The sequence below is a fragment of the Nerophis lumbriciformis genome, linkage group LG03 (assembly GCF_033978685.3).
Source record: "Nerophis lumbriciformis linkage group LG03, RoL_Nlum_v2.1, whole genome shotgun sequence".
Taxonomy (NCBI): Eukaryota; Metazoa; Chordata; class Actinopteri; order Syngnathiformes; family Syngnathidae; genus Nerophis; species Nerophis lumbriciformis.
The window spans coordinates 31,950,072-31,974,774 of NC_084550.2; the positions used below are offsets into that span (position 1 = coordinate 31,950,072).

At 39.8% G+C, this 24,703-nt stretch overlaps 1 protein-coding gene across 1 annotated transcript in view; it reads right to left on the reverse strand.

Moving 5' to 3' along the window:
- LOC133577011 (immunoglobulin-like and fibronectin type III domain-containing protein 1) overlaps window positions 1-7,401 on the reverse strand; it is a 37,761-nt gene extending 30,360 nt beyond the window's left edge. The window contains exons 1-2 of the mRNA XM_061930490.2: window positions 7,370-7,401; window positions 247-369 (exon numbers count right to left, since the gene is read on the reverse strand). Coding sequence (XP_061786474.2) covers window positions 247-369; window positions 7,370-7,400 — 154 coding nt within the window. The 5' untranslated portion in view covers window position 7,401. The remainder of the gene's footprint in view (window positions 1-246; window positions 370-7,369) is intronic.
- Between the last annotated feature and the right edge of the window lie 17,302 nt (window positions 7,402-24,703).

Consider the following 24,703-nt stretch of genomic DNA (forward strand, 5'->3'; position numbering starts at 1 on the left):
ATGAACAGTCGGGTGTGTTACCTTCATGAACAGTCGGGTGTGTTACCTTCATGAACACTCAGATGTGTTAACTTCATGAACAGTCAGATGTGTTACCTTCATGAACAGTCAGGTGTGTTACCTTCATGAACAGTCAGGTGTGTTACCTTCATGAACAGTCAGGTGTGTTACCTTCATGAACACTCAGATGTGTTACCTTCATGAACAGTCAGGTGTGTTACCTTCATGAACAGTCAGGTGTGTTACCTTCATGAACAGTCATGGCCATTGGCTTCCGGACGAAGTCGGGCGTGGATTTTCCCAGCGGAACTTTCTCAACATGCTGAGTGATCACCACACCGTGGACTTTGGACCTCTTCTGGATGGCCACTGGTGAGCAGAGGGAAGTAGACTTTGGTTTAGAAGGAGCTTTTCTTCCAGGTTGCATTGGTAGGATGCACCTCTGATGGATTCTGACACGTTTGAACTAAAAACAGCTGATCAAGACTGCAGCTCAGACATAACAAGTCATTCTGCAGTAAGATCTGTCTCTTTGACATTCACATCAAATTATCTTTGACCTTGAAAATCAGCTTTTGCCTTGTAAAATCAGCTTTTATCTTGAAAATCAGCTCTTACCTTGAAAATCAGCTTTTGCTTTGAGAAACAGCTTTTACTTTGAAAATCAGATTTTTCCTTGGAAAATCAGCTTTTATCTTGAAAATCAGCTTTGACCTTGAAAATCAGCTTTGACATTGAAAATCAGATTTTACGTTGAAAATCAGATTTTACCTTGAAAATCTGATTTTGCCTTAAATCTGATTTTGCCTTGAAAATCAGCTTTTACCTTGAAAATCAGCTTTTGCTTTGAAAAAGCTTTGACCTTGAAACTCAGCTTTTGCCTGGAAAATCAGCTTCTACCTTGAAAATCAGCTTTTACATTGAAAATCAGATTTTACCTTGAAAATCAACTTTGACCTTGAACATCAGCTTTTACCTTGAAAATCAGCATTTACCTTGAAAAGCAGCTTTTGCCTTGAAAATCAGCATTTACCTTGAAAAGCAGCTTTTGCCTTGAAATTCAGTTTTTGACTGAAAATCAGCTTTGACCTTGAAAATCTGTTTTTGACTTGAAAATCAGCTTTAGCTTTGAAAATCAGCTTTGACCTTGAAATTCAGTTTTTGACTTGAAAATCAGCTTTGACCATGAAAATCAGCTTTGACCATGAAAATCAGCTTTGACCTTGAAATTCAGCTTTTGCCTTGAAAATCAGCTTTAGCTTTGAAAATCAGCTTTGACCTTGAAAATCAGTTTTTGACTTGAAAATCAGTTTTTGACTTGAAAATCAGCTTTGACCTTGAAAATCAGTTTTTGCCTTCCCAGATTTCTCTGAATTCCAGGTTTTTTCCCATTTAAAATAAATTGGCCATTTTTCAAACTTTCACCATTTCCACATTTTTCCACCTTTACAAACCATTCCACCTTCAACACATTCCACCATCCACCACATTCAAACTACCTTTTTTCCATGTTAAATTTTTTTTCAGGATTTTCCAGAATTCCTTGTTTTCCAAAGCCCTATTTCCACTCTTTTTTCGGGAGACTACTCCTCTCACATTTTTCAACCCACCGTTCTACCGTCAAAACATTCCTCTTTATCAGGACAAAAAAACGAAGTTGCTTTTCTGAACAGGAAAAATTCCCGGTTTTCCCGACATCCCAGGAATTCCCTAATACCATTTCTCAATTCAACATGTTACTACTTCGACATTTCTCGACCGATTTGAAAAATTCCAACACCAACCATTTCATTCAATTTTTATTTTTTACCATTTTCAAAAAAAATCCTGCTTTTCCCGAAATTCCCATTGGAATCAATGGGACATTCTTCAAAGTTCCACATTTTTCATCTGATTCAAACTGTTTCAACTTCAAAATATTCAGCCTGTTTGGGAATTGTGTGCTCTTCTTCAACAACTCACAGAAAAGTCCAGGATTTCAGTTCAACTTCGGCATTGGAGCGTTCACACACAATTCCTTGAGGAATTGCCTCATCTAGTTTATTACTTTCTGTCTGGTTACAATCCGCCAGTGTCACTTTTGCTTTAATAGTCCTAATATTTTGTGTAGGACTAAATGGTGACTTTGTAGTTGAGTCTTGACAATCCGCCTCAGAGCAGACATTAGAACACTGCCTGCAGTTCTAGCAGAATGCCACTAGAGGGCACTCCTCCCCCTCTCTTTCTTGTAGAGTACAGCAGGAACATCATGGCAGAGGCTGGATGTCTTTAATGGAATACTGCAAATCACTTTCCTAGTGGAGGTGTAACCAAGTAAAACAGAATCCATGTGTGAATTTGACATGACATTGTTGTTTCTTTCCAGAATGACTCGCAGAAACATGACGTTTGTCCGTCGTTGGAGATGAGAGGAGTGAAAGGGGAACATGACGATGACAACGGCAGCTTCTTCATGCAGCAGGTGTGGAAATTGCTACCTCCAACTCGCCATCTGTTGTTGTTTTAGTAACGCGTCATACTTCATAGTTGTGACTCATAGCTGCTTCCATTCACTGCCAGTGGCCTGGTGATGCTCATATCTATACACAGCATACATATTCAACACATTACAGACTTTGCACTCTTTTTTGTCTTCAAAATAGACAACAATATATATTATGCATCTTTAATACTGAGCAGCCAGGACAGAGATCACTTTCTATGGTATCTGGCATAGGATGATAGAACCATTTGGAAACGGATTATAAAGGCTCCTCCTAATTTTCCACATTGTGTCATTTATTGTCCAATTATTTTGTCAAAACCTTTATTAGCCGTTAGCCTGCTAGCGAGGACCCTGTATTCATTAGGGTTAGGGTTAGGGTTAAGGTTCTAAGCATTCTGCAGTGACAAGGCCAGAAAACATCGCAGATAACAAGTTTGTTCGTGAAGTCCTTCCTTAGGATGCTCACTGAGCTGAAGTCTGGCCCCTGTTCTACTTTCAGCTCATCAGCACATGCACCTGGGGATAGGCCCCTCCCACCTCCAAAGACATGCACCCGGGGAAAGGCCCCTCCCCCCTCCAAAGACATGCACCTGGGGATAGGCCCCTCCCACCTCCAAAGACATGCATTTGATGGGTTGATTGGCAACACTAAATGGTCCCTAGTGTGTGTGTTAGCCCTGCCATGAGGTGGCCACTTGTCCAGGGTCTACCCCGCCCTCCTTGTCCAGGGTGTACATATCCTTCCTTGTCCAGGCTGTACACCGCCTTCCTTGTCCAGGGTGTACCCCGCTCTTCCTTGTCCAGGGTGTACGTATCCTTCCTTGTCCAGGGTGTACCCCACTCTTTCTTGTACAGGGTGTACGTATCCTTCCTTGTCCAAGTTGTACCCCGCCTTCCTTGTCCAGGGTATACACTGCCTTCCTTGTCCAGGCTGTACTCCACCTTCCTTGTCCAGGCTGTACTCCACCTTCCTTGTCCAGGGTGTACCCCGCTCTTCCTTGTCCAAGGTATACACTGCCTTCATTGTCCAGGATGTACCCCGCCGTTCTTTGTCCAGGGTGTACCCTGCCCTTCCTTGTCCCGGGTGTACCCCGCTCTTCCTTCTCCAGGGTGTACCCTGCCTTCCTTGTCCAGGATGTACCCCGCCCTTCGTTGTCCATGGTGTAACTCGCCCTTCCTTGTCCAGGGTAAACCCCTCCTTCCTTGTCCAGGGTGTACCCCGCTCTTCCTTGTCCAGGGTATACCCTGCCTTCCTTGTCCAGGGTATACCCTGCCTTCCTTGTCCAGAGTGTACTACGCCTTCCTTGTCCAGGGTGTACCCCGCCCTTCCTTGTCCAGGGTGTACCTCATCTTTCTTGTTCAGGGTGTACGTATCCTTCCTTGTCCAGGATGTAACCCGCCTTCCTTGTTGCGAGTGTAGCCCGCCTTCCTTGTCCAGGGTGTACCCCGCCCTTCCTTGTCCAGGGTGTACGTATCCTTCCTTGTCCAGGATGTACCCTGCCCTTCCTTGTCCAGGGTGTACGCTGCCTTCCTTGTCCAGGGTGAACCCCGCCCTTCCTTGTCCAGGGTGAACCCATCCTTCCTTGTCCAGGGTGTACTCCGCTCTTACTTGTCCAGGGTGTACTCTGCCTTCCTTGTCCAGGGTGAACCCCGCCCTTCCTTGTCCAGGGTGTACCCCGCTCTTACTTGTCCAGGGTGAACCCTGCCCTTCCTTGTCCAGGGTGTAAGCTCCTTCCTTGTCCAGGGTGTACCCTTCCTTTCTTGTCTCTGTTGTACCCCTCCTTCCTTGTCCAGCTGGCATAGGCTCCAGCCCCCCCGAGAGGGCCAAGCAGTAGAAAATGGATGGAGCCCATTCAGTTGTCCAAGGTTAGCAGGAAGGATGCTGAAGTTCAAGGTGGACATGAGAGCGAGAAATAAAACCTTTCCTGCGTTCAAACGTGAGAAATTGCTTTGACAAGGTGAAGAAGAAGACGACAAAGCCAACATCTTCCTTTCTTTGCGCCCACATGGCAAGCTTGTCTTTTCTTTCAGCGTCACAAGTGGGAAGCGCTGCAAGACCATCATCAGTTTTTGGGAAGCCCGTCAGAGGTTCTTGATTATTAATGGTTCCTGGGGGTGGGGGGGGAGTTGCTCTTATATCACCCGCATGCAGACAGGACTTGTGCTCAGCCAGTTCCTCCAGCGATGATTCACGCTAATCCACGTCTGCAAAGACAACAGCGGCTCCTTTAGTTCTGCATACCAATCGCTATTCTTTCATTTGGACTTCCAGCAGACTTCTCGGGGAGCCGTGTGAGAACTTGACCGCTGTATCGGGCTGATAGCCGGATCATGCGGGCATCCAGAGTCCTTGCTTCTCCGTCTCCAGGTTGAGTTTTCAAATGAATGCTCATTTTCCTCCAGCAGGAAGGGCAACACGGAGATGATTAGCGGAAGTTTGGGAGGTGCGATTTAGTTCGGAAAGGCTCTGGAGCTTGAAAGCTGTCTTCATTTGGCTGAAGTCCTACCAGATCTACCTGAGGGCCCCTAAATTTGGCCTGTGGGCCGGATGTGTCCCGCCAGAGTCCACAATTTGGCCTGCAGGACGTCACAAGTCAAAGAGGAAAACCAAAAAGTATTGTCCAGCTTTTCAGGCAAACGATATTGTTTAGTCCGGCATATGAAACTCTACAATGTATTGGGTGTGGCTTATACCGTACACTGGTGCGCTCTATAGTCCAGCGTGTGTGTATATAGGTTAATATTAATTAGCTGTTAGCATAGTAACTCCTGCAAACATGGCAGAAATGTCCATGACAACAGCCAATCAGAGTTGACCTTGTCCCGCTGCACTTCCTGTTTTAAGATGCCGTGGAAGTAAAGCGGAGAGAGTTGAAGGTCAGATGTGAATTGGAGTAAACTGACGAAGACAAGGCTGTTGTAGAGGAAAAAGTTAACTCGACGTCGGTTTGGGTCACCATAAAAAAAATTAGCTTTGACCTTGAAAATCAGCTTTTGATTTGAAAATCAGCTTTTACCTTGAAAATCATCTTTGACCTTGAAAATCAGCTTTTGATTTGAAAATCAGCTTTTACCTTGAAAATCAGCTTTTGCCTAGAAAATCATCTTTGACCTTGAAAATCAGCTTTTGACTTGAAAGTCAGCTTTTACCTTGAAAATCAGCTTTGACCTTGAAAGTCAGCTTTTGATTTGAAAATCAGCTTTCGTCTGGAAAATCAGCTTTTGTCTGGAAAATCAGCTTTTGTCTGGAAAATCAGCTTTTACCTTGAAAGTCAGCTTTAGATTTGAAAATCAGCTTTCGTCTGGAAAATCAGCTTTTGTCTGGAAAATCAGCTTTTACCTTGAAAATCAGCTTTTACTTTGAAAATCAGCTTTTGCCTTGAAAATCAGCTTTTGCCTTGAAAATCAGCTTTTGACTTGAAAATCAGCTTTGACCTTGAAAATCAGCTTTGACCTTGAAAATCAGCTTTTGATTTGAAAATCAGCTTTTGCCTTGAAAATCAGCTTTGACCTTGAAAATCAGCTTTTGCCTTGAAAATCAGCTTTGACCTTGAACATCAGCTTTGACCTTGAAAATCAGCTTTTGCCTTGAAAATCAGCTTTGACCTTGAAAATCAGCTTTTGCCTTGAAAATCAGCTTTTGATTTGAAAATCAGCTTTTACCTTGAAAATCAGCTTTTGATTTGAAAATCAGCTTTTACCTTGAAAATCAGCTTTTACCTTGAAAATCAGCTTTTGTCTTGAAAATCAGCTTTTACCTTGAAAATCAGCTTTTGCCTTGAAAATCAGCTTTGACCTTGAAAATCAGCTTTGACCTTGAAAATCAGCTTTAGCCTTGAAAATCTACTTTTACCTTGAAAATCTACTTTTGCCTTGAAAATCAGCTTTTGATTTGAAAATCAGCTTTTACCTTGAAAATCAGCTTTTGTTTTGAAAATCAGCTTTTACCTTGAAAATCAGCTTTTGCCTTGAAAATCAGCTTTGACCTTGAAAATCAGCTTTAACCTTGAAAATCAGCTTTTACCTTGAAAATCTACTTTTGCCTTGAAAATCAGCTTTTGCCTTGAAAATCAGCTTTGACCTTGAACATCAGCTTTGACCTTGAAAATCAGCTTTTGCCTTGAAAATCAGCTTTGACCTTGAACATCAGCTTTGACCTTGAAAATCAGCTTTTGATTTGAAAATCAGCTTTTACCTTGAAAATCAGCTTTTACCTTGAAAATCAGCTTTTGTCTTGAAAATCAGCTTTTACCTTGAAAATCAGCTTTTGCCTTGAAAATCAGCTTTGACCTTGAAAATCAGCTTTAGCCTTGAAAATCTACTTTTGCCTTGAAAATCAGCTTTTACGTTGAAAATCTACTTTTGCCTTGAAAATCAGCTTTTGATTTGAAAATCAGCTTTTACCTTGAAAATCAGCTTTTGTTTTGAAAATCAGCTTTTACCTTGAAAATCAGCTTTTGCCTTGAAAATCAGCTTTGACCTTGAAAATCAGCTTTAACCTTGAAAATCTACTTTTGCCTTGAAAATCAGCTTTTACCTTGAAAATCTACTTTTGCCTTGAAAATCAGCTTTTACCTTGAAAATCAGCTTTTACCTTGAAAATCTACTTTTGCCTTGAAAATCAGCTTTAACCTTGAAAATCAACTTTTGCTTTGAAAATCAGCTTTTATCTTGAAAATCTACTTTTGCCTTGAAAATCAGCTTTTGGCTTGAAAATCAGCTTGTTTCAGTCGTCTCTTGTTTATATCACTTGGTCATTCTGATGTTGGGCTTAGTAGTCATTTATTGACAACATTATTTAAGTAGTCACATAAATCCCAACATTGAATTGATAAATGAGCATAAAAAAGACAAACAGTATCCAACACTGTCACACAATCTTACCTTTCGGCGGCTCGTTGCCTTTTAAACTCATGGCTGCTCTGAAAGAGAACAGTAGAAGAAATATTCAGAGAAGAACTCAGCAAGTTATCACATCTTGATGACATCATTATTAACACCTTGATGACATCATTATTAACATCTTGATGACATCATTATTAACATCTATGTTATCACACAACTTTGTGTTCCTTTGAGTTTAGGTACCATGCGAAAAGACACAAGCTGTCTTTCATCTTATCAAGCAAAAGGCTTGTAAAACTCCACTGTGTACCATGTGATGCGACATGGAGGTGTCTGTTTCTTTGATCTATTGACAGCCTTTTCTTTGAACTGTTTATGACCGAGTGCAACAGCTGTTTATGACCACCTCCCCTTAGAAGCAGCTATGTAATGTAATACTACGTAATCAGAAAAGGCCAAAATAAAAGAGGAGGCGTGGAACTCGCTGGTCGGAGCGGTGTGGCGACGCCGTGCGAGGGTGCAGGCACACAGGCGCTATCCTCATGAGCTAAATTGAATCCTGTCTCTGTTTGATTTCCTTTGCTTCTTGTCTTGTCTCATAGATGTCATCGGTGTTTGAGCCTGACATTCTTTAAACAAACAAATATTATGTTAAATAAATGTCAACACCGAGAAAGAAGTAAAAAAACGGCCATACCCATAACTCCATCAGGATATTATTTGAAAAATACTTTCAATTGTTTCAGGTTGTATTTCAACATTTTAGTAAACAAATTGCATCAATTTGTAACAAATATATTCATATTTTAATTACAGTCGTCCCTCGTTCATCTCATTTCACTTCCAGCAAAGTAAGATTATAAATAATACATCGCATATTTTCATAGTCAATACATTAAAAAAACATTACAAAATATGTTTTTTTTTTAATGATTAGATCCGTCTAAATGTGAAATAACAGCCATCTATGTCCTTGTTTCACCCAACATAGTAGCCTTGAGTGCCTTCTACTGGAGATGAAAGTCACCCGGCCACTAAAACACGGCTATGACATGGAAATACTTTGGGCAATTCTTCGAAGTTAGAACTTTTCATGTGCCGAAATAGCCGGCGTGTTGGCTAACAGTCACCGCTACGATTGTTTTTTTAAAAAAGTTTTTTCAAAATGGGTAACGTAATGAAGCTGTGATATTTGAAGCTCCATCTAACCAGCTACATTTACAAACGTCAAGATGTATTGATGAGATAAAACATTTAATGACAGTAACAAAAAATATAGTTTTTCATGATCTGTGGACTAGTATTGTATGTCTGGGTGGGGGTCCTGCTTTGGAAATAATGTGTACCCTTTCAGTGATCACATTCACATTTTGCACAATGAGATGTAAACATGGGATCATGTGTAACTTTCTGTTTGTAAAAAATATATTTTTATTAGTATTTCTTTAATATAATAACAGCATTTCATGATTAATATTTATAGATTAACATTCTTGATAAATGACAGTAGAATAAGCACACATTTGACTGGTAAATCATAGTGTAATGACCTGGAATGACTCGTTATGTGTGGTGTTGGAGTTGTCCGACTTTTTGTGTGGCCATAAACGCATCACTGGCTTAGTGCCATATGTGTTGGTGCAAGTGAGAAAGAGCGAGTGGCAAATGCAACATAGTACAAATACAACATAGTATAAATGCAACATAGTACAAATGCAACATAGTACAAATACAACATAGAAATAATTTGTACACATTTCAGATATTGCATTTAGTTCACATTAAAACATTCACATTTTGCACAATGAGATGTAAACATGGGATCATGTGTAATTTTCTGTTTGTAAAATGTACATTTTTATTAGCATTTCTTTAGTATAATAATATCATTTCATGATTCATATTTATAAATTAACATTCCTAATAAATGACAGTGGAATAAGCACACATTTAATTAGTACATCATAGTGTGGACTAGTATTTTATGTCTGGGTGGGGGTCCTGCTTTGGAAATAATTTGTACCTCTTTCAGATATCGAATTTAATTCCCATTAAAAAAAGGGACAAGTGGTAGAAAATGAATTGATGGATAGATAAAACCTTCACATGTTGCACAATGAGATGTAAACATGGGATCATGTGTACATTCCTGTAACATTCTGTTTGTGAAATATATATTTTTACTGTATTTCTTTAATATAATAACAACATTTCATGATTAATACTTATAGATTAACATTTTTGATAAATGATAGTAAAATAAGCACACATTTGATTACAACATTTCATGATTAATATTTATAGATTAACATTTTTGATAAATGATAGTAAAATAAGCACACATTTGATTGGTAAATCATCGTGCAACCACCTGGAATTACACTTTATGTGCGGTGTTGGAGTTGTCCGACTTTTTGTGTGGCCCTAAACGCAAATGTGTTGGTGCAAGTGAAAAAGAGCGAGCGGCAAATGCAACATAGTACAAATGCAACATAGTACAAATGCAACATAGTACAAATACAACATAGTACAAATACAACATAATACAAATGCAACACAGTACAAATACAACATAGTACAAATACAACATGGTACAAATGCAACATAGTACAAATGCAACAACCAGCTTTGGAAATAATTTGTACACATTTCAGATATGGCATTTAGTTCACGTTAAAACATGTTGCACAATGAGATGTAAACATGGGATCGTGTGTACATTCCTGTAACTTTCTGTTTGTAAAATATATATTTTTATTAGCATTTCTTTAATATATTAACTGCATTTCATGATTAATATTTATAAATTAACATTCTTAATAAATGACACACATTTGATTGGTAAATCATCGTGTAACCACCTTGATTTACAATTTATGTGCGGTGTTGGAGTTGTCCGACTTTTTGAGTGTCTGTAAACGCACCACTGGCTAAGTATGTTGTATTCAAAAGAGAAAGAGCGAGCGGGTGCTGTTGATACGACAGATGACAAAGTTGGTTTTGGTCTGGTTTGTACGGCAGAAAATAAGCAGTTTTGCCAGATAGAAATGGTCTACCAATGTTTTGGTCATGTGTTCATAAAGAGTTTTGCTCAATAAAGTGAATTCATGTCCTTCTTAAAGTGTTATAATTGAACAGTCATGAGTCATGACGAAAACTGTTTTCTATGTTGTGGTTGTCAGTTACGCTGGAAATTGTTACGCGCACCTTAGAGGGAACGTTGGTGAGACCTAACCACGGGGTCGAGGGCCACACAAGGTTGTGAGCCTCTCAGTTTCTCTCCTGGCGTGTCAGCATGACATCATCGTGTCGGAGTGGGGATGCCTGCAACCCTGCGTGCTGGACTCACGCTGGCACGCTGTAAAGGAGGAATGTGAAACCTCACCTGGCATGTGGACTCAAGTGGCGACTGGCGAGCCAAACATAGCTTCATTTCTCTCATGGTCGCACCAGTTAGACATTTTACTCATTTTAGACGTTAGCAGTGACTTTTTATTAGAAACTTGTTTAAACTAATTTAGTCCTTAAATAAAATAGTGAACATACTAGACAACTTGTCTTTTAGTAGTAAGTAAACAAACAAAGACTCATAATTAGTCTGCTGACGTATGCAGTAACATATTGTGTCATTTATACACCTATTATTTTGTACACATTATGAGGGACAAACTGTAAAAAATTGCTTGTTCATTTACTGTTAATATCTGCTTATTTTCTGTTTGAACATGTTCTATCTACACTTCTGTTAAAATGTAATAATCACTTATTCTTCTCTTCTTTGATACTTTACATTAGTTTTGGAGGATACCACACATTTAGGTATCGATCTGATACCAAGTAGTTACAGGATCATACAAGAAAATATAATACCTAATAAATCAATAATAACATGGTTAAGAAATACTGATGTAAAGGGTAGGTGTCGCCTTGTTTTCTGTTTTAACATGTTCTATCTACACTTCTGTTAAAATGTAATAATCACTTATTTTTCTCTTCTTTGATACTTTACATTAGTTTTGGATGACACCACACATTTATGTATCGATCTTTGATACCAAGTAGTTACAGGATCATACATTGGTCACATTCAAAGTCCTCATGTGTCCAGGGACGTATTTACTGACTTTATAAATATAATATGAATTTCAAAAAAGGAAAACAATATCGATGTAATCATAGTAATATCGACTAGATACAGTCTTGTACTTGGTATCATTACAGTGGATGTCAGGTGTAGATCAACCCATGGTGTTTGTTTACATTGTGACGGTGGTGAGCTATTGTATCCTCCTACGGTGTGTAGTGAAGCATGTTTAGCTATTCCTCCTCATCCAGTGATAATGCTACTTGTAAGAAACTTACTTTATTTGTCACCATGGAGACCAGAATTAGTGATTTAGAAGTAGCTAAAACACTGTGGATGGATGTTAGCCATGTCTTAAAGCAGCTCTTCCTGAGGGTGTTTCAGTGTTATAACTTCACCTTTATCTTTACTTTTTACACCAAAATGCGTCCATTCTCCCTTTTCTGTCTACACACTGTGTCTGCTTGTAAGTACTCTGTGTGTGTGTGCGCTGCCCAACATGCTCTTCTGCTCCTAAAACCAGCAATGTCACCACGTGACGCCCCTAAAAAAAATAGTTTTAAAAACATGGGGAATCAATACTTTTCAAACAGTCTATAACATAGTTTTTGATGAATTAGTAGAGCAATACTATACTAGTACCGGTATACCGTACAACCCTAGTAAGTGCCTATCATAATTGCACCCCAGTGACATTTTACATTTCATTTAGTGGCCTCATAAGAAGAAAGCAACACTTTGACTACAAGCCAACATTCACAACAAGCTGTCAATCAGTCAGTGCTACAGTGCATTTAAAAAAACACAAAAACAAAACAACGCAAGTAAAATAAATAGTTAAAAAAATAAAAACTAGAACAGCCTAATAGCTAGAACTAGCACATCTGTATCTAAAAAAAAAAAAAAGTTTTTTTTAAAAAAAAGAAGGGTTTTTAAGCCTTTTTAAAAAAAAGAATCCACAGTCTGTGGTGCCCTCAGGGGGTCAGGGAGAGAGTTCCACAGACTGGGAGCGGCGGAGCAGAAAGCCCAGTCTCCCATAGTTCATGTAAAAGACAAACCTCCACAGTTAAGAACTGATCTGTTCATTACAGCATGCTAAGAAAGAACAGACTTACTTTCAACGCCTTTGGCTGGTCGTTGGTCAGTAGCACGTCCTCAGCCGGTGGACTGGTCTCTGGATATCGCTAAAGTCTAACATGGCGGCGGCTGATGGCGCCCCTTTTTGTTGGACTGTAGAATGTAGTGGCCTTACATGGCGCCAGTGTGTTTGGTAAAAAGCCACGGGACGACGGTAGCTTCTTTTCCAAAATCCTCCTGAAAGTGATAGCCTTACAGTTGGACTGGGCAACACTTCAACTGCTATCAGACGGGTCCAAAACAACCGTGTAGACCAGTACCGATGACAATATGAGACCGCCGATGACACCGAGTCCGTGATTTAGTCTAGAGATTGATGGTCCATGGCAATGCAGCATTGGTGCATTACAGACGGATTATTCTCTGATGTCAGTTCTAAAAGGTCTACACTGTCCTGACTGGCAGCATCGTTGAAATAGGATCATTCCTCTAAACACTCCACCAGTTGGTCAACTTTAAACACGGAGCCTTGGAAACTGGAAAATCTCATGGCGGTTATAAAAAGATAGCGGCTAATCATGTCCGACTTGGAGCGTTCATACTGTCAGAGGTCAACCGAGACTGAATGGTCAGCAAATGAGATTACTAATGAGACTGGAGGACCAACAACGGTTTTTAATATCAGTTCTGCATTCTTACCCAGTGCTGGAATGAAAGTGTTGCCTAGAATGTCTACTTTTGATGGTTTTGTGGGAGATAGTGTTTGACAAACATTCAGAGGTTGTAACCAAATATGGAGAGGCAATGAAAACTGGTCCTTAAGCCTTGAAGATCTGGGAGATACACGGTGTCATGTGACCATACCACTAAGCACCTGTTTCATGGGGAAAAACACAGAGGAACCCTCAAATTCCAATATTGGACGAAATGATGTTGGTATTGTAAGAAGTGTTCTGTCAACACCTGTGTCCATCTAATAGATTATTACAAACTACCAAACTGGTTTTGAAAATATCTTAATAAGTGTGCAATTTTCAACAGGAAGTGATGTCCTTAAATAGTCAGAGCTGTGGTCAATCCATTGATATAACGATCAATCAACAATTAGAGTGCACGAATAATAGACAAAATGTAAAATTGTACAAAATAAATGAAAGACTAAGTACAGTATCAGAGGAAAAGAAATAAACAAACGTGTGGATAACCATTATAATAAAAGGAGACATACTGTAGCTTATCAGCACAGTGAAAGAAAGAAATATAGCGCTAGAATAGCTATAGCACCCTCTATATTAGTGTTATATTTTGGTACCGGTACCAAAATGTATTTCGATACTTTAAAAAAAAAGGAGACCACAAAAAATGTCATCATTGTCTTTATTGTAACAACAAATGTTAGTGTAGATGAAACATATGTTTATTATTAGGGCCCGCATGGCCCATTGCATAAGGACTCCCACAGGGAGTCCTTATGCAATGGGACATAAGGACCTATTGAATTTGTAAGGTTTTATTCTTTATTCTTTATTCTTCCGCCGCCACATTAAACTGTAATTTGACCCACTTAACATGCTTCAAAACTCACCATATTTGACCCACACATCAGGACCTGCGAAAATTGCCTTTTAAAAAAAAAAACCGAACCACAAAACTCAAAATTGCGCTCTAGCGCCCCCTAGAAAAAAAAATAAAATAGACTGCCTGTAACTCCCACTAGAAAGGTCGGAGAGACATGAAACAAAAACCTCTATGTAGGTCTGACTTAGACCTACATTTCATCATAGTACATTCTTGGGCTAAAATCAACAGGAAGTTGGCAATTCCCCCTTCAAGACAAAAAAAGTACTAAAAACAGTCACTTTTGCCTCTTTGAGCTGTAATTTGACCCCCTTAACATGCTTCAAAACTCACCAAACTGAACGCACACATCAGGACTAGCAGAAATTGCGATCTAATAAAAAAACCTAACCCCAAATCTCAAAATTGCGCTCTACCACAATTTTTTAATAAAACACAGAAAAAACTGCTCCTCGGAAGAAAAAAATGACAAAACTGCCTGTAACTCCCACTGGGAAGGTCGGAGAGACATGAAACACATACCTCTATGTAGGTCTCACTTACACCTACATTTCATAAATTGACAACCCCCAGCAAAAATCAACAGGAAGTTTGCTATTCCCCCTTCAAAACAACATTTTTGTAAAAACCGGTCACCTTTCTTCAAAATCTATCTCCTCTGAGCGCGTTTGTCGTTTCGGCTTCAAACTAACACAGGAGAGAGATTTAACCCTTGTGTATGAAATAACAGAACAGCGTTTTAATACCTGCTCCGGTTTTGATTTTATGACCCTTCAAAGACCCGCTGCGCTGATGCTGCTGCGCTGCTGTTTTTTCAAGATGGCTGCTTAAAAGCAGGAAGCACCAGCATGCCCACACAATGCAGACAAGGTAGGTACACTACACAAAAGTATTGGGACAATTCGGACTAAAAGTAGACAAAAGTATTGGGACACTTAGGACTACAACTGGACAAAAGTATTGGGACACTTAGGACAATCACTGGACAAAAGTATTGGGACACTTACACTGGCCAAAAGTATTGGGACACTTAGGACTAGCACCTGCCAAATACGCGGGCCCGACCAATGCTGCTTGCAGCTTTAATTGTCATTTAGTCCTTAAATAAAATGTTGAACATACTAGACAACTTGTCTTTTAGTAGTAAGTAAACAAACAAAGACTCCTAATTAGTCATATGCAGTAACATATTGTGTCATTTATACACCTATTATTTTCTACACATTATGAGGGACAAACTGTAAAAATTGGATTACTCATCCACTTGTTCATTTACTGTTAATATCTGCTTATTTTCTCTTTTAACATGTTCTATCTACACTTCTGTTAAAATGTAATAATCACTTATTCTTCTCTTCTTTGATACTTGACATTAGTTTTGGATGATACCACACATTTAGGTATGGATGTGATACCAAGTAGTTACAGGATCATACATTGGTCATATTCAAAGTCCTCATGTGTCCAGGGACATATTTACTGACTTTATAAACATAATATACAGTACATTTTTAAAAAAGGAAAAAAGATTTTGTGACGATAAAAAATATCGATGTAATCATAGTAGTATCGACTAGATATGCTCTTGTACTTGGTATCATTACAGTGGATGTCAGGTGTAGATCCACCCATGGCGTTTGTTTACATTGTGACGGTGGTGAGCTATTGTATCCTCCTACGGTGTGTAGTGAAGCATGTTTAGCTATTCCTCCTCCTCCAGTGATAATGCTACTTGTAAGAAACTTACTTTATTTGTGGCCATGGAGGCCAGGATTAGTGATTTAGACGTAGCTAAAACACTACGGATGTTTCGGTGTTATAACTTCACCTTTATCTTTACTTTTTACACCAAAATGCGTCCATTCTCCCTTTTCTGTCCACACACTGTGTCTGCTTGTAAGTACTTTGTGTGTGTGCGCTGCCCAACATGCTCCTCTGATCCTAAAACCAGCAATGTCATGACGTGACGACGTGCGGGGGAACTAGTACTTTTTAGAGGCGGTATAGTACCAAATATGATTCATTATTATTGCAGTACTATACTAGTACCGGTATACCGTACAACCCTACTGTATATATAACATAATACTAATAAAGTACCAAAATGAAGCATTACATCTAGCCTATCAAATCTACATGAAACACATGATATGCATATAGACAACTTCATGGAAAACCATTCTAGAAAACATCCCAAAAGCAACTCCTGGTTCATCCCTTCAGGGTACTCTCACTTTGTATCCAGAATACTTCACGTTGCAGTCCAACTTGTGAAAGTGTCTTCTACAGAGGATTCCGAATACTACTTGTTCATTCTGATAGTAACACTTTGAGCTCTCTTAGTCTTTCCAACACAACCAAGGCCACATGGACACTTGAGAAGATACACAACACATTTAGTTCTACAGGAAGTTCTGCTTTTTAGAGGGAATTTACCACCTGGATGAGGACGGGAGAAATATTCACCTTTAATCCTACATTGAACACAAGTATGACACGATCGATACAAGACCGTTGGTGAGAGATGATAGACACTGTGAAAACAATCTGCTCTGACTAATCAGTCTCTTGAATTAGGAGCACGTTTATGAAGGTAGGAAGTCCAGAAATACATGACCTACGTGAGGATGGCTCTTAAAAACCTGCCAGTGTCTCTTAACGTAATCCTTTAGATCCCCAGGAATATTAGAAAGAGGTCGTAGCACAAACTAAGCCTGGGGACTTGGAAGAACCAACACTCCATTTCAATAAAGACACTTCACCTTGATCAAGACTTTTTCTATCAAATCCTTTCGCGATTCCAAAGTTCCCCAGCTTGTTCTTCAAAAGCAATGTGAGTGTTACAGATCCTCCAGACTACCAATCATTGACTCTATCAATCATCAATCAATGTTTACTTATATAGCCCTAAATCACGAGTGTCTCAAAGGGCTGCACAAGTCACAACATCCTTCGCTCAGATCCCACATCAGGGCAAGGAAAAACTCAACCCAATGAGAAACCTTGGAGGGGACCGCAGATGTGGGGACCCCGACCCTGGGCGACCGGTGCAATAGACGTCAAGTGGATCTAGCATAATATTGTGAGAGTCTAGTCCATAGTGGATCTAACATAATAGTGTGAGAGTCCAGTCCATAGTGGATCTAAAATAATAGTGTGAGAGTCCAGTCCATAGTGGATCTAGCATAATAGTGTGCGAGTCCAGTCCATAGTGGATCTAACATAATAGTGTGGGAGTCCAGTCCATAGTGGATCTAACATAATAGTGAGAGTCCAGTCCATAGTGGATCTAACATAATAGTGAGAGTCCAGTCCATAGTGGATCCAACATAATAGTGAGAGTCCAGTCCATAGCGGATATAACATAATATTGTGAGAGTCCAGTCCATAGCGGATTTAACATCATATTGTGAAAGTTCAGTCCATAGTGGATCCAACATAATAGTGTGAGAGTCCAGCCCATAGAGGATCTAACATAATAGTGAGAGTCCAGTCCATAGTGGATCTAACATAATAGTGTGAGAGTCCAGCCCATAGAGGATCTAACATAATAGTGAGAGTCCAGTCCATAGCGGATCTAACATAATATTGTGAGAGTCCAGTCCATAGTGGATCTAACATAATAGTGAGAGTCCAGTCCATAGCGGATCTAACATAATATTGTGAGAGTCCAGTCCATAGCGGATTTAACATCATATTGTGAAAGTTCAGTCCATAGTGGATCCAACATTATAGTGTGAGAGTCCAGCCCATAGAGGATCTAACATAATAGTGAGAGTCCAGTCCATAGTGGATCTAACATAATAGTGTGAGAGTCCAGCCCATAGAGGATCTAACATAATAGTGAGAGTCCAGTCCATAGTGGATCTAACATAATAGTGTGAGAGTCCAGTCCATAGTGGATCTAACATAATAGTGAGAGTCTAGTCCATAGTGGATCTAACATAATAGTGAGAGTCCAGTCCATAGTGGATCTAACATAATAGTGAGAGTCCAGTCCATAGTGGATCTAACATAATAGTGAGAGTCCAGTCCATAGTGGATCGAACATCATATTGTGAAAGTTCAGTCCATAGTGTATCTAACATAATATTGTGAGAGTCCAGTCCATAGTGGATCTAATATAACAGTGAGAGTCCAGTCCATAGTGGATCTAACATAATATTGTGAGAGTCTAGTCCATAGTGGATCTAACATAATAGTGTGAGAGTCCAGTCCATAGTGGATCTAACATAATAGTGAGAGTCCAGTCCATAGTGGATCTAACATAATAGTGAGAGTCCAGTCCATAGTGGATCTAACATAATATTGTGAGAGTCCAGTCCATAGTGGATCTAACATAATAGTGAGAGTCCAGTCCATAGTGGATCTAACATAATATTGTGAGAGTCCAGTCCATAGTGGATCTAACATAATATTGTGAGAGTCCAGTCCATAGTGGATCTAACATAATAGTGTGAGAGTCCAGTCCATAGTGGATCTAACATAATAGTGTGAAAGTCCAGTCCATAGTGGATCTAACATAATAGTGTGAGAGTCCAGTCCATAGTGGATCTAACATAATAGTGAGAGTCCAGTCCATAGTGGATCTAACATAAGAGTGTGAGAGTCCAGTCCATAGTGGATCTAACATAATAGTGTGAAAGTCCAGTCCATAGTGGATCTAACATAATAGTGTGAGAGTCCAGTCCATTGTGGATCTAACATAATAGTGTGAGAGTCCAGTCCATAGTGGATCTAACATAATAGTGCGAGACCTTTCCTCAGAGCAGGTGACTGAAAACTGCATTAGTCTAAAAAAACGTGTTCAAGTGTTCAATTTTAATGTAATGGTAAAGGGTTGTTCTACCTTCAAGGTACTCAAAGCGCCTCGACACTATTTCCACGTTCACACACACATTCACACACTGATGGCGGGAGCTGCCATGCAAAGCCCTAACCACCACCCATCAGGAGCAAGGGTGAAGTGTCTTGCTCAAGGACACAACGGACGTGACGAGGTTGGTAGAAGGTGGGGATTGAACCAGGAACCACTCAGGTTGCTGGCACGGCCACTCTCCCAACCGCGCCACTCTCCGTTAAAACGACTTGATAACTACATTCACATCAAGAACATACATCTTGTCCTGACTACATTCAAGTGACAACTTAATAGAAGGCATTCTGGAGTTACTATATATATATTAAATTATTCAAGTTGAGCTGAAGTACCTGAAACAAATATCAATACAATGAAACCAACACACACGAAAAGGGAGAAACGGATTATTTTTATAGACAAAGGCAAAGAGCTACCCGTTAAAATGAGCTTTTGTGGCAGATTCTAGTGACTTCTTAGCTAGTTTCAATCACCAAATGTGAGCCAATGTTAATGTTGGCTGACTTTATAGAGTCTGTAAATGACAATGTTATTAATCTCACAGATTATTGTTTTAATTTGTCAATGGCCCAACACACACTAGGACAAATACACCGGACCTGGTTTTTAAACCTGGATTGGATGTTGATTGTTTTGCTTAGGAGGATCTGCCCATCAATGATCGGAAGTGCATGGTTTTTAATTTGGGCATTTTTGATTGTTCAAAACATTCTTGATAAGGTTGCTCCGCTAAAGCCGTGAACGCCACTCCCGAATTAAACGATGATATTCCTTACAAATGTCAGAACGCTGAGCGCTTGTGGGAGTCAACGGAACTTCTTGTCCATGGTCTCCATCCAAAAGAACGGTTCGTTGAATTCAATTCTATTCTTTGTCACCTCCAATAAAATACATTTAAGGACCCCGTAAGGGACAAGCAATAGAAAATGAATGGATGGTATTTCCGATACCACAAACTACATTACTGGTACACAACCACAGGTTCTACCCACGTCTTCTGCTCAGGATTGCAGTAACGTTTTGATGTTTTCTGTAAATAAAGTTGTGTTGAGGCCAATATTATACCACCGTCCATCTTTCCCCATCCTGCTCTCCCCTAAGAGACATTTTCGAATCATCTCTCACCAGTTTCCGTACAGGATTTAGCAGATCTTGCGCGTACAATGAAGATCTTTTCTAGTCCATTCGACATCTTGCCCACATCTTTGTTAAAAATGTTTTTTTAAGTACTATTAGTCCATCCCTGCACTCTGTAATGAATCGCTCACTGGTTTCCGGTTGGATCCCATCTCACTTCAAGCCGGCAGTTGTTCAGTCCCTTCCTAGACCCCTCCGTTCTTAGCAATTATTGGCCCTTCTATAAGATGCCCTTTGTGTTCAGAATTGTAGAAAAAAATGTGGCAAACCACTTAGTCTCCGCTTTAAACAAACACAATACCCATTCATCCATTTGACCGCTTATCCCTCTCGGAGTCGCAGGGGGCCCGGAGCCTATCCCAGATTTCAGTCAGATTATCGTCAGTTGCATTCCACAGAATCCGCTCTTCTCAGGGTCTCCGATGACATGATGGCTTCTGATGCTGGTAAAAGTGCAAACTGGTTCTGCTGGATCTCAGCCGCAGCCTTTGACAATGTGGATCATCAAACCCTTGTAGACCAGCTGGGGGACTGGGTGGGTTTTTCAGGGACAGCCCCCCTTCAATGGTTTAAATCAAATTTGGCAGGTAGATCCTTCTCTGTAGCTGCTGGCCATCATAAGTCTGAGTCTGTCCCCCACCCCTCTTTGTGCGTTTCAGCTTTGGGGACTATCCTCTCTAGCCTTCTACTCTGTGATGTCAATAGGAATGTGGCCTATCCCAGATTTCAGTCGGATTATCGTCAGTTGCATTCCACAGAATCCGCTCTTCTCTGGGTCTCCGATGACATGATGGCTTCTGATGCTGGTAAAAGTGCAACCTGGTTCTGCTGGGTCTCAGCGCAGCCTTTGACAATGTGGATCATCAAACCCTTGTAGACCGGCTGGGGGACTGTGTGGGTTTTTCAGGGACAGCCCCCTTCAATGGTTTAAATCAAATTTGGCAGGTAGATCCTTCTCTGTGGCTGCTGGCCATCATAAGTCTGAGTCTGTCCCCCCGCCCCTTGTGCGTTTCAGCTTTGGGGTCTATCTCTAGCCTTCTACTCAGGGATGTCAATAGGAATGTCAATGGTATGTCATGCCATATGTCCACCGATTACCTTTAGTTATATTTTTCTGTTAGCCCTGAGAGGACACATTAAATGAACATGCTAAATGATTGTCTGCCTGAAGTTAAAGGCTTTATATAATACCAGTAATGCTCTTCAGCTGAATGCTGCCAAGACAGAAGTGTTAATTATTGCCCCTGACACTTCAAAAGCTGCTTAGGGTCCCTTGGTGCCCAGCCGGAGACATCTTGCGGTCACATTTAACCACTCCATGCTTCTTGATGAGCACATCAAATATAATCCGCTCCTGCTTTTTCCACCACAGCAAAGTTTCCTAACTCAGGTCCACAGTATCTTATTCTGAACTAGACATTATCATTCGTGTTCTTGTTTCTTCACGTTTGGACGATTGGAACTCGCTCTTCACCTGTCTCAACAACAAATCTACGGATCGCCTGCAATCTGCTGCTCGGCTCTTGTCGAGATGTCATAAATTGAGTCATATCGCTCCCGTTTTGGCATCCTTGCACTGGCTAAATGTTGATTTCAGGATAACATCCATCCATTTTCTCCGCTTGTCCCTTTTGTGATTGCGGGGGGTGCTGGAGCCTATCTCAGCTGCATTCGGGCAGAAGGCAGGGTACACCCTGGACAAGTCGCCACCTCATCGCAGGGCCAACACAGATAGACAGACAACATTCACACACTAGGGACCATTTAGTGTTGCCAATCAACCTATCCCCAGGTGCATGTCTTTGGAGGTGGGAGGAAGCCGGAGTACCTGGAGGGAACCCACGCAGTCACGGGGAGAACATGCAAACTCCACACAGAAAGATCCCGAGCCCGGGATTGAACTCAGGACTACTCAGGACCTTCGTATTGTGAGGCAGATGCACTAACCCCTGTTTCACCGTACTGCCTTGATTTCAGGATGCAATACACAATATTATTTATTGCTCAATGGCCTGCTTACTTGGTCAGGCATGTGATTTTTCCGTCTATAATAAAATAATATTTTCAATTTTTCTTCCTTTTTTCCGACCGACAATGTGTGTTAAAATCTAGATCCGTCTCTTTGCCAACAGCTACGGTTTTCCCTTTTCCCGTAATGAGTATGGTTTTTGATCATCCAGTGGTAAAAACTACGGTTTTCCATTAAAAATTATGAAGTTATAGTAATAATAATACATTTTATTTATAAGGCGCCTTTCTGGGCACTCAAGGACACCATACAAAATTGAAACAATAAAATCAAATTGGATAAAAACAACAACAAAGTTACAAAATTACAATGAATAAGCAGTCAGGAATAGGTGTGTTTTGAGTCTTGATTTGAAGAGGGATATTGAGTCTAAGTTACGAAGGTTTGGTGGCAAAGAGTTCCAAATTATTATTATTATTATTCTTATGAAGTTAAAAATGGAAGCTACGTAGCGAAGCAACTCCACAAACTATGCGGGAAACATCAATGATGATTGGTTGGTTTACGTGTAAGAACATCCATGATTGGTTGGCTGGTTTGCTATGATGAGTCACCATTGTTTAAGATTAGGGCAAAACATTAACAGGCCAATCAGAGGCAAGATAGGGCGGGTCATGGAACCAGGAAGGGAAATCACAACAGACACCCCAAATGACGACGAGAGAGTCTGAGAAGAGAAGAGGGAATATTCTAGATTTATACATTAAAAAAACTAGTGGAAGATGTCAGAGGGATTCTCTTCCTTAGATGTTTCTTTTAGTGATGCAGGAAACCCACAATGTGTCTACTTGGCCACATTTGGACAAATGCATGCGTCTGCATAAAACATTCATTTGACTTGTTTACCATGTAAGCCTAAATCCAAACTGGAAGAGGTGGAATACACCTTTAAGAACACATGATTGTGGCCATACTTGCCAACCCTCCCGGATTTTCCGGGAGACTCCCGAAATTCAGCGCCTCTCCCGAAAACCTCCCGGGACAAATTTTCTCCCGAAAATCTCCCGAAATTCAGGTGGAGCTGGAAGCCACGCCCCCTCCAGCTCCATGCCGACCTGAGTGACGTCAGGTGCGCAACACCACGTAAATCGTTGGCCAACCAAAAAGTAACCCCAGTACGCTATAGCCAACATTCACCAGGAGATTGGCAACAGACAAACATAGATCAGTCTATTCTATTCCCCTTTTAGAAATGTATAGAAGTTACTCAAAATAAATAAACAACCCAACCAAAAAATGCAGCAGCTCAATTAAAAAACTGTACTTAAGCCACATTCTTTTTTTTTTTTCTTTTTTTTTTTAGTACTGAACTCTTAACCCTCATTTGTAAAAAAAAATAACATGCTTATTATACAAACAGTATTTGTACACCTTTAACACAGATTTTTATACTGTCTTCAGAGATTCAGTTTTTTTGGTGGTACTCGAAACCTTTCTGGGTACCTGCGAAAGGGTGTTCAGCATGGTTAGAAAAATAGTGACAGAGAATAGAACAAGGATGGACAATTCAACCCTTAACTCAACAATGAGTAGATGAGTGTTATGTGTGTGTATATGTGTAAATAAATGAACACTGAAATTCAAGTATTCTTTTATTTTTATATATATATATATATATATATATATATATATATATATATATATATATATATATATATATATATATAATAAAATAAATATATATATATAGCTAGAATTCACTGAATGTCAAGTATTTCTTATATATATATATATATATATATATATATATATATATATATATATATATATATATATATATGAAATACTTGACTTGGTGAATTCTAGCTGTAAATATACTTTTCCCCTCGGTTTATTTTCAGTCTTTTTCATTAAGTTGAAATCACATGCCTGCTTATCTTTTCACCGTCCTGTCAAGTCACTGTGGTCTGCCGACCACCTTCTCGTCGTTATTTGATATCAAAATTAGTGTTTCCAAACTTAAGGTACCATTTTTGGACAAGGTAGCATGAATCAAATTACGGTTAGAATGTTTTGTCAAAGCAGCTCATTTGGAACTGGAACTAAGTGTAGAACAATAAGACATGAAGGTTTGCCAACTGTCCCTTAAATATATATTTTTTAATCGTCCCGTATTTTATAAACAAAAGTATGTGTTCCATATGGACAAATACATTATGTCCAATATTACAGTGAGAAACAACAATAATGTTAAAAAAATGTCAATGGAATTAGTGAATGACAGAGTGCTTTATTAGGGTCTCCGTCAAGTTGAAGTCTTTTCAAGATTTTTTAAGACCACAATGAATACTATTAGGACCATTTCACATCAATACTGTCAAAAAAGTACAAAGACATGAAGACAAATCAGAGGCTCAGAGTGAATTGTAAATATATGAATGATAAAGTAGACTATGTGAAAGGGACTGTTAGCATCTTTACCTCCCATGACTTCCCGATGGATAGTACTCCCACACTATCTATTCATTTATTTATTCTCACTCAACATCTGTGGTCCCTTCTCAATGCCTCTTCTCTTCCCCAACTGGGGTCTTTTGAGTTTTCCTTTGCCCGGATGTGGGTTTAGGTCAGGGGATGTCGTGAGTTTGT